This window comes from Oryzias latipes, chromosome 17 (assembly GCF_002234675.1).
Source record: "Oryzias latipes chromosome 17, ASM223467v1".
In the NCBI taxonomy this organism is placed as follows: Eukaryota; Metazoa; Chordata; class Actinopteri; order Beloniformes; family Adrianichthyidae; genus Oryzias; species Oryzias latipes.
In genome coordinates this window covers 24248095-24263179 of record NC_019875.2, presented here as the reverse complement: position 1 = coordinate 24263179, position 15085 = coordinate 24248095, and the positions used below count along the sequence as shown (strand labels likewise).

At 37.1% G+C, this 15085-nt stretch overlaps 2 protein-coding genes across 5 annotated transcripts; both read left to right on the top strand.

The window, feature by feature from the left end:
- Nucleotides 1-1254: 1254 nt before the first annotated feature.
- On the top strand, nt 1255-10546 carry LOC101159137 (kinesin-like protein KIF2C). Of its 4 annotated transcripts, none has more exons than XM_011486818.3 (23): nt 1255-1359; nt 1520-1610; nt 1709-1803; nt 2104-2208; nt 2333-2381; nt 2460-2489; nt 4470-4622; nt 4761-4877; nt 5000-5097; nt 5187-5282; nt 6078-6132; nt 6240-6402; nt 6584-6674; nt 6756-6819; nt 6983-7074; nt 7160-7302; nt 7414-7627; nt 7743-7853; nt 9196-9263; nt 9586-9664; nt 9765-9845; nt 9927-10020; nt 10186-10546. In XM_011486818.3, the coding sequence occupies exons 2-23, from the start codon at nt 1550-1552 to the stop codon at nt 10245-10247; spliced, it is 2121 nt and encodes a 706-aa protein (XP_011485120.1). In that variant the 5' UTR covers nt 1255-1359; nt 1520-1549; the 3' UTR covers nt 10248-10546. The 4 variants fall into 4 exon arrangements, with proteins under 4 accessions (XP_011485120.1, XP_011485119.1, XP_011485117.1 ...); XM_011486817.3 differs by having other exon boundaries at nt 2454-2489; nt 4764-4877; XM_011486815.3 differs by having other exon boundaries at nt 2454-2489.
- A 164-nt stretch (nt 10547-10710) lies between these two features.
- On the top strand, nt 10711-13920 carry selenot (selenoprotein T). Its single transcript, XM_004079240.4, has 6 exons — nt 10711-10917; nt 11487-11597; nt 12272-12398; nt 12786-12873; nt 13187-13353; nt 13427-13920. Exons 1-5 carry the CDS (start codon nt 10784-10786, stop codon nt 13309-13311), a joined length of 585 nt encoding a protein of 194 aa, XP_004079288.2. The 5' UTR covers nt 10711-10783; the 3' UTR covers nt 13312-13353; nt 13427-13920.
- The last annotated feature ends 1165 nt before the right edge of the window (nt 13921-15085 follow it).

The following is a 15085-nucleotide window of genomic DNA, read 5'->3' as shown; positions in this document are numbered from 1 at the left end:
CTGAAGGAACTAAATAGTACTGACCCCTTTATGATGATGCTTTGGAAAGGCTAGCTGGGGGGAGGTCTGACATTGACTTACAATTTATTTCAGTAATACTTTATTGTAAACTTATTGACTTTAAAAATACGAAAAACTACAAGTAAAAATACATTTATTTAATTAAAAATGTAATACATTTAGTCTGAAGATGGACCCCATCTCTAAGTTTCACAAAACAAAGATGAATAATTATTTCAGTTCAAGTAAAGGCAATTTACTTAAACATGTGCACCTCCTAGAGGAATTTAATGTATGCATAACTTAAGAGATAAGTGTAATTGATTTAAAAAAAAACAATTCTAATACTTTGTGTTATCTGGTTAAACCGCCACAACAGCTGTTCCTCATTGGTGATCTCATGGGAAGACATAAAGAGCATGTGGACAAACACAGGATTCCTGAGGTCACATGGTGGGAAGGCATGGAGCCAAATGCTTCGTCATTGGGTAGAATTTAAACAGAATTTTTATTTAGTGAAATATAAAACATATCCCAATTTATTTTCTTCTTATATTATCAGCATATTACAAACATCCAGCAGTATTTTCATGTGTTATAATATTAGTAATCATACATTATCAGTATCAATATACTGTCGTGGACTTGCATTTACTTGGAGCCTCTTTTTATGTTTTGGTTTGGAAACTATGCTTTTTAAAACTGGTTTCAAAACACTTTTGCCTCTTATAGAAATATTTTAAAAAGAGTATTTACCCATAGCAAAAAGAACTACACTTGAATATGATTTTATTAAGTATAAGTATTCTAAGTATTCTACAGACCGTGTATAAGTAGTGTAAGAAGTATAATAACTACTTTTTCAAACTGAATTGTAACATTTTAGGTTTACAATATAATATATTGTATATGTAGTATTAAGTATGCTTGCAGTTCATTTAAATAGACTACTTGTTAAGGGTAAAAATGTTTAAACATAACTAAGTTATTTTTAAAATGTATGTTTACTTTTAACAAGTACCCCCTCCACACACACACACACCTTTTTTTTCTTTCTTTTTTTTTGTAGAGCATATTGTCTAACTTCTTGTATTGCCTACCCAGGAGCATTGTACTCATGTTTAACAAGAAAATTAAAAAAAATAAAAACTTCCATTGCACATTCCACTTCCATTTTATTAAAGTAGTATCTTCTCCTCGTTCCACTGTGTGGCGCTATAACTTCCGTGTTACAGACCAGCTAACACAGAAGAAGAAATGCACCGGCTGCTTCAAATTAGGGTAGCCAATCAGAATACAGAAAAACTTGCAACGGCGCAGTTTCAAATCTTGAGAGTTGTTGGAAAAAGGAGCTCGTAGGTATGTGAGTTTCGTCTTCAGACATTTTTTCTTTTTAATAAATTAGAACGGGTAACTCAATAAAGTGGAAGTATTCTATCACTGTAGTATAAAGATAGTTTGGCTTGACAGCGACCGCCGCATTGTTGCCATAATTATTATTTATCGGTATCTTTTTTAGATCAGATTCGTATCGCATCCCAGAGTTATAATGGAGGCGAACCTGTCCAGGTTACTTGTAGGACTGTCTATTCAAATCAGTCGCAGTGATGGTAGGTTCATATTTCCACCTATTATATTTATTATAGTTGTTGTTTTCTTCGTCCCTGCGTGACGTTAGTTTTTCTCTGTTCTCTTCCTGCCCTAACAGGTCGAGTCCATTCAGCCACAGTGAAATCCGTAGATGCTGTGAAATCCACGGCTATGGTGGAGTGGCTGGAGAGGAACGTATGCCGAGGAAAAGAGGTCGATTTCTTTCTCTAATCATCAAAACAACATAGCTGAACTGTATTCTCTGTTTGCCAAATCACGCGCTTCATCGAGTGTTTACTGTGACAATTGTGTAATATTTGTTATTATAGGTCTTATACACAGATCTTAGTTATAGTAAAGAAAATTTAAAAAAAATGTGTATTTTTTTCTTTGTCAACAAATAAAGTACCCCCCCCCCTGTTTTGTGTGAAAATGTCCCTTAATTTGGTCTTTCTTAATTTTAGGAATAAAAAAAAAAAACTAATAGATATTGTCTCTTGTTTTTATTTTTAGATTGAAATAAGTGAAATATGTTCACTAAATCCAGAACTTGTGTACCAAGTCAACACTGCCAACAAAGAAGCTGCTGAGCCTCCCACTGCTGCTACTACTGACAAAGTAAGTCTAGAAGCATGTTTATGTTGAAAGGAGGAATTTTATTTACAACCAAAAACTATAAAAAAAGATGAAGTTTTTTTGTCACCTATAACAGCAGGAACATCTTAAACTGTTACTTTTGCAGAAGTATGAACGACAGCTTCGATCTTCAAGGATTCCTGCACCTTCCTCCTGTATGTAGATCTATTTCTCACCAATATGCTAACTATCAATGACCTGTCTTAATAGCTCATTTTATTCCAAAGCTACAGATACAGCGAACTCAAAACTTCAAGAGTCAGGTCAGCATATTGCTTTGTTGGAAGCAGATGAACAAGTATTTCAAATTGCTGGTTGTAAGAGCAAAAAGGTTGCTGGCCTCTGACTAAACTAGATTTTTACTTGATCTGCTTCTAATAAATCACTGGGGTGAAAATCAAAATCTGGGCTTTTCTAAGTACACAACACACGTAGCTTTTTGTGTTTTACAGACTTTTCGGTTCTGGGTGTTTGGCAGGCGTAAAGGAGTTCTGCTCAAAACTGCTAGCTTTCTCTGTGCCAGCAGATAGATGATCTTAGTGTTTTGCTACTCTGATCCACAGACCACACTGCTCTTGATGTTTTTTATGATGCCTCTAGATCAGTGTTTTTCAACCAGTGTGCCGCGGCACACTAGTGTGCCGTGGGAGATGGCCGTGGGAAATTGCCCTCATTAACTGATCTAAAAACATTTCCCATCTCCAGGATTTTAGCTCTGTGTTCATCCAAACAGGCCCTGATAAAACACTGAGGAGTTAGGAATATAAAAGATCGTAAAATACCTTTTCTTTGCGTTTATTTTATTTTATTAAAGACATTTTGATAAGAATGACGTACCGCGATTCAGCTGCACCTTCGGCTGTATTTTGGAAAAGTCCCGTGTTGGGGGGGTTAATCACATGTCATCGGTCTGACCAATCAGAAGTGCTTAAAGTCTTCACTTCCTTGTCTCGATTTAGCTCGTAAAGTCGTTCAGTTCTAACAAAAATACCAGCTAAAGCTCGTCTTTAGCGGTGTAGCTTTCCACAGAATCCGGTATCAGACCGTGGAACAAGTGAACAAAACAATGAAGCTCCGAAAACCGATCTTCGGCCGTTTTATGCACTACATTTCCCATGATACATTGGGTTGTGAGAGTGACAGCGCAAAAGGAGATCTGTTGCTAAACTTCTTGAAACTAACGAACACACAAACTGTTTTTAAATCTTCTAACTTAACTTTTATTGCATCTTTTAGAAAAAAACAGCTGCAGTTTCCAGCTTTTTCTGTAACAATTATCTCAAAAATGCATGTGAGATTGTGCAGGGGCTGTAGATCAATACAGACTATGAGTTTCTCCTTTTTTTTAATTTTTGGATGCTGGTGTGCCGCGGGATTTTTTTAAGGTTAAAGTGTGCCGTGGCTCAGAAAAGGTTGAAAAACACTGCTCTAGATAAAATTAGCTGATTAATTGCTTTATCAAGCTCTGCACAATTAGAGGCTTGTGATTGGGTCAAGTCAAATCAAAAACGGTGTGCCCTGGGAAATTATTTAAGTCACAGTTTTTAAACCTTTTTTATTTTTGAGCATAGGTTAATTCATCCCTTTTTATAGCAATATCAAGGCATAAATGACAGTTGAAACTGTTAAATATCAAATGCTGATGTCTGTATTACCTTTATAGTCGTTCTTATAAAAACAAAATAACACCAAAAATGTACTTTGATTGGTCATATTTCTACCTGGTCACCTGGGCTTGCTTGGAAAACAAAGCTTTACTATTTTTGAATAATTTCCCCACAGCACACCTGACTATTTTTCACAACACAGTGGTTGATCTAATTGTTCATCTTGACCATAATATCTAATGTGTAACAGAAAGATGATTTGATTTAAAGTTAAACTACCTTAGAATAAAAACCCTTCGCGGTTGTCTTCTAAACACTACTTGCATTAAGACAGCTCAGAAGCAGCCATCTTAATGCAATGTTGCATGTTTCCGTTCACTTGTTCACACAATAGTTGCTTCTTCTCTTTGAGTCTTCACTAAATGGCACAGAAGTGGAAAAGGTTCTAATGACAGGGAGACGGGCCTCACGCTGATTCAGCAAAAGGATTGAAAAGAATTCCAAATATTGTGCAACCTTTATTCCTATACCAAACAGCCTGTATTAAAATCCACTAGGAGATGCCCCACACCTTGAAATAACTTGGATTTCTTTTTTTTGTGTGTGTGTGCGTGTGTCATTTGTACATTCTTTTAGTTGCCACTCGATCCCAGGTGAGACAGACGTGTCTTTTCCAGCCGCCAGCACCTGGACTTACACCCAGCACAACCATCAGGTCTTCCTCGGCTCACCCTGAGACCACTCATCAAGATCTTAACCCGCCAGCCGCCCTCAAAGTTTCTGGTACTGGTTAGTATCACGCTTTTTAAAGCTTAAAAAATGGAGTCTGTACAGTATATTTGATGCATCTCAACGGCAGACATTTGTGATATTAATCTCTTTCCATATCGATGTATTTATTACTTGTCTTTGTTTCTTTTTGTACAGCAGTTCCTAAACAGCATCGCAGAGGGAATGAGGCCAAACCGGCGCCATCGCTGCCTTTTCTACGGGAGTCGAAAAAGGAGAATGAACCTGAGGAGATGCCTCCACCTTCAACCAAAGGTCCACGTCTGATTTATCAAACAAATCAAAGACTGTGCACTTCTTTGAGTTTTGTTTTCACTCAAACGTGCAGAGCTTAAACAAATATAGTTGAAGAAATCTTCCATCTACTTTCCTTATAGGCAGAAGGAAATCTGTGGCTCCCCAGGACTTAAATAAAGGCAACAAAAGGCAGTCTTGTGTCGTAAAACCTTCTGACGTGCAAACCAAGAGGGGAAAGGTTAGATACATTTATTAATATTTACCGTACTTAAGCTTCGAGGCAAATTCCAACTCATCTGAAAGTTGTTTCCTCTTGTTTTCTTTTAGTTCGGAGAGCCGTCTCGACCAAATCAGAAATTCTATGATATGATCCAAGATTTCAGAGAAACGTTGGAAATAACTCCCTTATCAGCAGCTGACTTGGTGAGATTTGTCAAAGACGGGGTTACCAAAAGTATTTAAATTAATTCTTAGAATTCTGAGTTAATATTTGAAGGTTTTTATTTTTAAGATGAGGGTTTGTGGCCATTACCAGAAATTAACGCATGTCGTGGAAGCCTGAAGCATCCGACTCGAAGCGGAGGAAGGTTGCTTCCTCAAAGTGCATTAACTGTGATAATGCACACTTCGAAGGCCATTCACCCGCTTATACCATGGTCACTCAAAAAAGAAATGCATATTGAACCAGTTATTAGTTCTTTGTTCTTTTTTTTATTTTTTTCGGTTTGGATCGTTTTTTGTTTTTTTTTCTTCTCGTTTTTCTTCTCCCCACAAAAAAGCGGACTATTTGTTACGTGGTGCGGGTCGTGTCATGGTAGCGTCACACACTGGTCATCACGATAGGTTAAATAAGGCATAAGTTCCCCCTTTTACTGCTTGTTTTTGTCCAGATGATGAAGCTAAAGTTTGTTTTAAAGAAGCCAGCGCAGTGATATAGAACATTTAAGCTATGTGACCGGAACTTCTTTTTTAGGCGTGCGTTATCACTGTGGATTATCACTTTTTAATGTACGACCAGCAGCCAATCTGAATCACCTGGACCAAAATGTGCAAAAACTTCAAGGTGTAGGGGAAAAACGATATTTTTGTTGTTACACTTGGAAGAAAATGGTTTTACCCAAGCTTCTGAAGTAATTGATTTTTTTTCTTTGGTTGATGCAGGACTCTTCTTTTGGTGATACTTTTACATTTTAAATGGCTCTCTCTCAATTTTTACAGATTGAGCCACACCGAATTTGTGTGTGTGTTCGCAAGCGGCCCCTAAACAAGCAAGGTTTGTTAAATATTTATAGATCCGTGTGGTAGTAAATTTATTTAAAGGTCATTCACACATGCACACAAAAAATGTTGGCTTTTGAGTTGTGTGTTTGTCTGTTCCAGAACTTATGAAGAAGGAGATAGACGTAGTGTCTGTTCCTGGAAATGGGACATTGTTGGTCCACGAACCAAAACAAAAAGTGGACCTTACAAAGTACTTGGACAACCAAGTCTTCCACTTTGACTACTCCTTTGATGACAGTGCCACCAATGAGCTTGTCTACAAGTAAACCTTCCTTTACTCTTTGTAATTAGCGAAAAGTGGGTTTTAATGTGAGGGGGGGTGCATTATTTTAATGTTGTCATTCTAATTTTACTGAAGCTTTGAGATGTTTCAAAATGCATTGTCATTGCTTTACATGCCAATAGTATGTGCACAATTTATTTATTGCTTTTTCCTTGCATAGGTTTACTGCCAAACCTTTGGTGCAATCCATTTTTGAAGGCGGTGTGGCAACTTGCTTTGCTTATGGGCAGACTGGAAGTGGAAAGACGCATGTAAGTCTGCATTCTGATTTGGAGCAGCTTTAAAATAAGGTTTTCTGACTGAAAGACTAATGCATTCTCTATTTATGGCAGACAATGGGAGGAGATTTCACAGGAAGGCAGCAGAACAGCTCCAAAGGAATATATGCACTTGCAGGTTAGAGGACAACCTCAATGCTTGGTCTCTGAATTCTTTAGTAAATCCTCAATAAAAATAATTTTGAAGATCCAAAGATGTATTATTTTTCCATCTGCTTCATTTTTACATTTGGAAAGTATTGAACTTTTCTCATTTCAATATAATTTTGTTCTCTGTTTAGCCCAAGATGTTTTCGCCCATCTGAACCACAGGAAGTTTGCTAATCTGGATTTGTCCGTCTATGTCACTTTCTTTGAAATCTACAATGGAAAAGTAAGAAAAAGTACTTTTTCCTTAACTAGGTTTCACATTTTGTATTCGTTGTAAACTCCAGCAAAGTATATTTTATCACATACAGGTGTACGATTTGCTGAACAAAAAGACCAAACTCCGAGTTTTGGAGGATGACCGTCAGCAGGTTCAGGTGGTTGGACTGGAGGAGGTCTATGTGTCCACAACAGAAGAAGTCATCAAGATTTTACAGACGGGCAGTGCATGCAGGTGTTTAGCTGTTTTTATATACCATAGATATAAATAAATAACAACACATAACATATTTAAGATTGTAAAACTTAAAAATATGTTTCTGCCCTCTTCTTTTTGTTTTCTCAGAACATCAGGCCAGACTTCAGCCAATGCCAACTCCTCACGGTCCCATGCCGTCCTCCAGATTGTGCTGCGGCGCAATGATCGTGCTACAACCTTACATGGCAAATTCTCATTGGTTGATCTAGCTGGCAATGAGCGTGGCACTGATGTCAACAGCTATGACCGCAGCACTCTGGTCGAGACTGCAGAAATCAACCGCAGCCTACTCGCCCTCAAGGTAGTTTTTTTGAGAATGAGTGTTGGATGTCTACACAATTGGTTGAGACGGCAACTTGTTGTTTTTTTTTCTTGCCTCATAACTTGTTAACTAAACCCGATGCTGTTTCCTATAGGAGTGCATTCGCTCGCTGGGAATGAACAGTGATCACATTCCTTTCAGAATGAGCACTTTAACCAAAGTGCTGAGGGATTCCTTCATTGGGGAGAAGTCCAGAACCTGCATGGTGAGCACCCGGACAACAAATGTCATTAACCTCTAGAAATTTTTTGATGATCTGCGTAAAAAAATTGAGACCTATGGAAATATAACTAGAAATGTATTTGACAATCACCAATTGTGCAAGTTGTCTCACTTCAAGATGAGGTCTGTAATATTTATCATTAGGTGCACTTCAACTGAGAGAGGCACAATGTTAAAAAATAGATTTTCTATATTAGTGCAGGTAATAAGTGTTTGGTCAGTAGCAAAAGTGCATCTTAATACTTTGTATTGTACTTCTTCAGTAACGACAAAGGTCAGGTTTCCTGTAGATCTTCACCGTGCAGGTTTGTCTAAACTGTAGCTGGTCTCTTGGTCCCTTCTTCCATGCCGATCTTCTCAAGAGCTGTGGTGCTTTGCTGCTGTCGCTGGGAAACCATTTTTAACTCTCTTTACAGATTCTTTATTTGATTAAATTCCAGCGATTGGCCAGTTCATTCCAGAACCTTGAAATGTTTTTTACGTAGCCACTCCTTCGCTGCCTGGGCGATGGGTTTGGGATCTTTGTCATGCTGGAGTATCTGGACACATTTAATCCTGAATGCTCTCACAGATGGGAGGTTTTATCCTAAAATCTCTCCACACATGGCCCCAGTCACATCCTTTTTTGAGGGGACGCATCAGTTTTCCTGTCCCTTTTGTGGAAAAGCATCCCCAAACCATTATATTCCACCCCATGCTTCACAGTTCACTTTCTCTAGATCATTTGTGCTCTACCAGGTGAGATCTTGCACGGAGCTCCAGGTGTGGAGGGAGATTGTCAGTGATCTTGTATTTCTTTAATCTTCTAATAATTCATCCATCAGTTGCTCTCTTTTCTCCATGATGCGTGCTTATTGCAGATTGGTGCATCCCAGTCTTGTTCAGGTGAACAATCTTGTCTCTGATGTCTTTTGACAGCTCTTTGGTCATGGTGTAGAGGTTGCAGTCTGATTGTTTAAGGTTCTGGACAGGTGTCTTTTATTTTTATACAGATTCAAACAGGTGACATAAATACAGGTAAGAAGTAGAGGATAGAAAAGTTTCTTAAAGAGAAGTAACATGTCTGTGAGGCACAGAAATCTTCCTTGTTTATTGGAGCTAAATATTTAAATTCTGGTTCATTATACAAATAAATTATTTTAAGAAATCACACAATTTGATTTCCTGGATTCTATATTCTGTTTCACAAAGTTGAACATTGCAGACCTTATCTGTTAAATTAGCACAACATGCAAAATGGACGACTGACAAATGCATATTTGCCGCACTGCATGCACATGCTGTCAATAATGATCTATATCTGATCTACTTGTCTCCTTGCACAGATTGCCATGGTGTCTCCAGGGATGGCTTCCTGTGATTACACCATGAATACACTACGTTATGCTGACAGGTAATGTTTGGGCAGTACAGGTTTAAAATGATGGCAAATATCGTTGGTCTCCAGAATGTTGGGCATATAGCGATAAAAAACAATGGCTCAGTACTTCCATTCGTCTCTGGTGTTGCAAGATTTTATGCATTCAACCTTATTTAGAACTCAAATCAGACCCATACTAGGTGAGAAACATACAAGTTATGGGTCAATTTAAGTCTCTTAAATGGGTTTGTTTTAACATTCCAGAAAGCTGCTTTTAGAGTAGGGACATGATGGTGACACAATTCAACTGTTTGTTGTTTATTTATTTGCTTGTTTGTGTTTGAAATCATGGCAGAGTGAAGGAGCTGAAAGGCAGTTCCAAAAGTAATGATGCACCCAAGACACACGAGTCTTTAAACAGTTCCTCTGAGGAGGTGAGTTCACCTTTAACTGTCAAGTCTAAATAATCGGTCATAAAACTTGTGGTAAACTTAAGAAAAAATCATTACAAATTTTTATTTTTATGTGTTTCAGGAACTTCCTTTAGACACCAATGTATATGATGCCATATCCAAAGTGACAGAACTGGAGGAGAAAGTCTATGCTGAGCTCAAGGTATTAATTTTTTTTATTTATTTATTTATTTTTGCAACTTTTTTAAGCAAAGAAGCTTTAATAATTTATTTTTACTTCCAGAGGGGAAATGATTTCATCAAAGAAATGGATCAAACCTCATACAACATTGAGTTGGGACTTCCAGACTTGTTGGATTATTCTCAAAAGTTAATGGGTTAGTACAAACCCCAACTCTATTAGTTTTAATAGAATAATAAATAAAATGAAACCCCTTCATGATGTGCAATGTGTTATATAATGTAGAAATTTGTGTTACAACCTTTTCAGAAAAACTAGTAAATGAGTTTAAATAATAACATTTGGTGTCTTTGTCATCCAGAGACCATTCTGGCTGTTCAGTCTGCCGTGGACCAGGAGCGGATGGCGAGACGGAACCACTGAAACTAAGCTAGAAATAAAAACGATTTTATTAAATTTGTATCATATTAATTACTTTTGAATAAAATGCAAGTAATTTAGGAACATTTTGTTGATTTCTGTGTTTTTTTCTATATGCAAAAACTCATACATATCCGTTTCTTTTTTCTGGCCCTGCATTGAATTTATCCATCTACACTACTTGTAACATTAACTTCCTTGGCAAAATATACAGGGCTGTTTGTGGTTTTTCCATTTGTTGATTAAATTTGCATTGTTGTTCTGCATGTGTTTATAGTTTAATAAAACCAATTTTCGGTGGATAAAATTGTATTTGCGTTTTTTTTAAGACTGAAATTGCAGCACTTTTTAGATCTGATTAAATGATTTTGCAGGACGCAAGTTCAAAACATTTGCAACATGTATAACATCCCAACGTTAGGGGGCGCCAAAGCAAAGCCACCTACAATTTACCATTGAGAAGGGAACGCAGCGACGGAACCGTAAAGCCACCTGTGTCCAACCGAGAAGCAGAGGGAGACAACCAGCACTCGGCTAACATGAAGCTGTTGCGTCTTTCGCTCCTCATTCTGGTTTTTTTTTCGCTGTTATGCTCCACGTCTGGTGACAGCAGTGGCATAAAGAGGATGAAGATGCAGTTTGCGACGGGGCCTCTACTCAAGTTTCAATTTTGGTAAGTAGGCCAAGAAGAAGTGGAAAATCTGGCGAGTCATTCCATGCTAGCTCAACTTATCGGCTAACGACGCAATAGGCCAGAAATCCGACATATCACTATTTTCAGATCAATTTAGATGACTTCAGTTAAACACGCGATTCTTTATTTAAGAGAAACATCAATCTGTGTCGGTTGATGCTATGAATTTCTAAAATTATATTGCACAAGCTTAACAGGACTTCACTTCCGGAGTTGAACTTGTTTGTTAATGTTTAATCCTTCGAGGGACGCACTGTTCTTTGGATAATTAATTGGATAGACGTATTTTAGCTAATGCGCAGAGGGTAAGTCATTGGTCACGGGGACTGTATGAACTAATTTTTATTAGTATTTTATTTAAAAACAAAAGATTTGTTAAATCTTGCAAGCAGCTATAGACGTAGTCACGTACACAAAATTCAAATAAACATTACACTAGCCGGTTCTTTAGTACCTTTTTAAAGTAAATGTTATCGTTGCCTATTTTTGTTTAAAGCCATGAATGTAGTGTTGGTTGCATTTCCCCTTATCACGTGTTTTGTGTTTAGCATTTCCTGAGGGTACAAGCGGGTGTTTGAGGAGTACACGCAGGCCTTGTACCAGCGGTACCCAGACATCCGCATCGAAGGGGAGAATTATCTGCCAATACCCATGTATCGGTAAGAAATACTTATATTCTTTGTATGTGTTCATTATAACTTAATCCCCATCTTTTTATAATGGTAGATCCCTCTTGCTTATGTAGTTTAGTTATTAAATAAAAATAAAATACAAACTTGTAAACACTATTATTTCTGTCTTGAACAGTGTCACAGACTGTAATTTGAATATATTCAAATCTTATACAACACCCTCTCATGGTTTTTTGAAGCCTCAGTCCCATCTGTATTAGGCTATGTTTGCATGACTGCGCCTTAAGTTAATGGGAGGCAGGTCTGTTTATCTCTAGTGTTGTGATTAAACCTGAGTCTCAGGTCCTTAAACACACCAGAGACTACTTTTAGGAGTGCATCATGTCGCCAACTGTTTTTCTTTTACTATCTAATGTTCTATCATTTTTTGGTGTTTTATCAGCTACTGAGGGATGACATATCTACTGATTAAATTTTTGTTGAACCTGTTAAACAGGTTATTCTAAAAAGTATCTTCTAATTTAATATTTTACAGCTTTTTCATGCAATTCAAATTGATCATGTTTTTTGACCACATTTAGGCTTTTTAAAATGTGCAGACTAACAGAAGAATGTCTATTTAGATATTTTTTGCAGACTTTGGAGAGGGTAATCTCCATCAAAAGTGTTTCATGTTGTAACAGTTTTTATTTTTCCTTTAGACATGTTGCCTCCTTCTTGTCTATGTTCAAACTGCTTGTGATTGGGGTGATTATTATTGGCAAGGACCCGTTTGCCCTCTTTGGTATGCAGCCCCCTGGTTTCTGGGAATGGGGTCAGGGAAATAAGGTACGATTTTCAGTTTCTTTAGATTTATTTAAAAAATAAAAGACAAGTGTGAGTTTAATGTTTTGTTAATAATGATTGCGTTTGAAAGTTGTTCAACAATTCATACCATTATTTAATTTGAAAAAGGAAATTGAATGATGGTGCCTTAAGGCTAAACTTCTTTTTTGTCTGAGTGGCTGATGCTAAATAATTTATTTGAGTATTTGGTCCAAACAAGATGTACAGCCCTATTTCTTGCTGGGAAAAAACCCTAAAACATTGGTTGAGCTGCAACATTTGATCATTTTTATCTTTGAACTTTTTTGTTGTTAAAGAGATTATAAGAGTAGTAGTGGAGTAGTCCTCTTCTGTTTATAATCCTTAACAGTTCCTTTATTTTTCTTTTAGATATATGCCTGCATGATGGTGTTCTTCTTCAGCAATATGATTGAAAACCAGTTATTGTCAACAGGAGCTTTTGAAATCACTTTAAATGGTGAGTTTTTGTTCCATAAAGTGACCTGTGAAGGAATTAAACTGGCTGGTGGGAAGACATTTGTGTTTTGGGTGCTGAATGAAGTGAAAGGTTCTGCTTATTTTAGGTTTAAGTTAAAACATCCAAAAAAAAACAAACGTTTCTAGGTATTTTCCTTTTCTGTACATAAGACAATCGAGATTTGACTCATTTGTTTGCTATGTCAGATAATTCTAATTGTCCTAAAAAGTCTTTCTTTGAATCTATTATGTCTGTAAAGTATGGGGAGGGCAAAGATCCACTGAGGTAAAGGAAATGTATATTCTTATTTTAGATGTACCTGTGTGGTCAAAATTGGAGTCCGGTCACCTTCCCTCCATGCAGCAGCTGGTTCAAATCCTGGACAATGAGATGAAGATGAATGTTCACATGAACAGCAGACCACACCATCACTCTTAACCCACTGTTTCCATTCCTGGCTGGAGCTGATTGACCCTCATTGTAAGTAAAAACAACATTCATGGGTTTACACTTTAGCAGTTGATAGTTTTATAATTTTTTCCTTCTATTTTAGGTTTGAGGCGGGTTTCTCTCTGAGCTGTGAGGTGATGTTTATGAACGTCTGCGCTGAAGGCAGGAACACTGCTGGCACAGACTGGATGCCCTCATCACTTTTCACCGGGCTCTGGAGATGTCCTGCCCTGGACGTCAGAGTGGGGACAGTGCTGGCCATTTCTTCTTCTCCTCCTCAAACTACTGCAGATTTCACCCAGGAGATTAGTGGTCCAATGAGAACAGATTTTGCATTTATGTTCTAGTCTCTAACCTGTTGCATTTAATTGATCAGTGAGAGTATAAACTTGTGTTGTTTGTACCATTGAGCCACGTGTGGAATTCAGATTAAATGTCCTAAAACGCAAATAACCATACTGATAAAAAAAATTCTTAAGATTTGCCATCATCATTTGTCATTGGAGAAATGTGTATTGGGATGATTTCTGACTATTTTTTATATTTGCATAAGTTGGATGAAGTTAAAAAGAATAAATCATAACTATTTAACTGTGACACAGATTCTGTGGTTTGTTAAAGGAGATCCATACATACTTCATTAGGTAAAAAATGTTTTCAATCAGAAGCGCAGAGAACTTAAAAGCAGGGATGAAGAAACGGCCCAAACTTCAGATCATTGAGGGAAGTGTTGGCATCATGCACCCTCAATTTATTTTTTCCGACATTTTTAAACCTAATATAAACATTGAGCTTCATGAGCTGTAAATGCATCCATTATTTCAAACCCAAACAGTGTAGCTGAGTTGAATTGGAGTGTCTTTCTCTTTGAATACAACAGTCAAGTGTCGTGGAGACTAAAGCTTAACCGTGTCGCTCAAAGATCTTTAAGCTCAAGTCCTCTTGGATCAGACTGCAAAATGGATCGGGCACATATATAAGGAGAGGGGGAAGGTTGGATACAGGGATTTAGTCCAACACTCTCACCTACATCTGTGTCCGTACTTCAGCATCACCACTCTAAATTGTAAATCATTTTTTTTCATAGAAATATGTTAGACTTAAAGGGACTTAAATCTAACTATTAACCACCTGGTTCTAGTCTAAAATGAAAAAGAATCCTGTCAGATAATGGAGTGTTAGTATAAAAATGTTTTGACTAAGTGTTTGGTAAACAGCTAAGAACCAGCATCCTATTGCACACTTGTGTTGTCAAAGCTCTTAGATGTGCATTTGCAAAACACTGCCTGGCAATCATCTGTAGAAAGTTTTCCGGAGCATAAAATAAAGCAGTCAAGTGCAAAACAAAGCACTTGACTGCTTTTGCAGCTTGTTACGTGACATATCTGTGCTGGGGACAGTTAAATGATCAAAAACTCGAGAGGCTTTCAGGTAAATTTACCTTTCAACATATTTTTGCTTTTCATTCTATTAAATGGTAAGTTTGCAATGTTTTGTACTTTTTGGGACACTCAGTATAGTTCTTTATCCCACAGTTATACCAAATTCATTTTAAAGGATTTATTATTATTAGATAACTTTTTTTTTTTCAACAAAAAGCCCATATGTTGTTTTGTATTTAACTGTGTTGAGAAATGTTTGAACATCTAGGAAAAATAGTTAAAATTATTTTTTTCTGCATGAAACTTCTGCTTGCCTTAATTTGCGTAATCAACATATATTATGAAAATGGTTCATCTCACACATATGCAACCCCCCCCCC

What these genes read in the sequence shown, in the direction of transcription:
- LOC101159137 (XM_011486815.3), top strand. Translation starts at nt 1,550, where the DNA reads ATGGAGGCGAACCTGTCCAGGTTACTTGTAGGACTGTCTATTCAAATC. An exon ending in GCCTCCACCTTCAACCAAAG is followed by an intron (nt 4,878 to 4,999) that starts GTCCACGTCTGA and finishes CTTTCCTTATAG; the next exon opens with GCAGAAGGAAATCTGTGGCT. An exon ending in TTATTCTCAAAAGTTAATGG is followed by an intron (nt 10,021 to 10,185) that starts GTTAGTACAAAC and finishes TTTGTCATCCAG; the next exon opens with AGACCATTCTGGCTGTTCAG.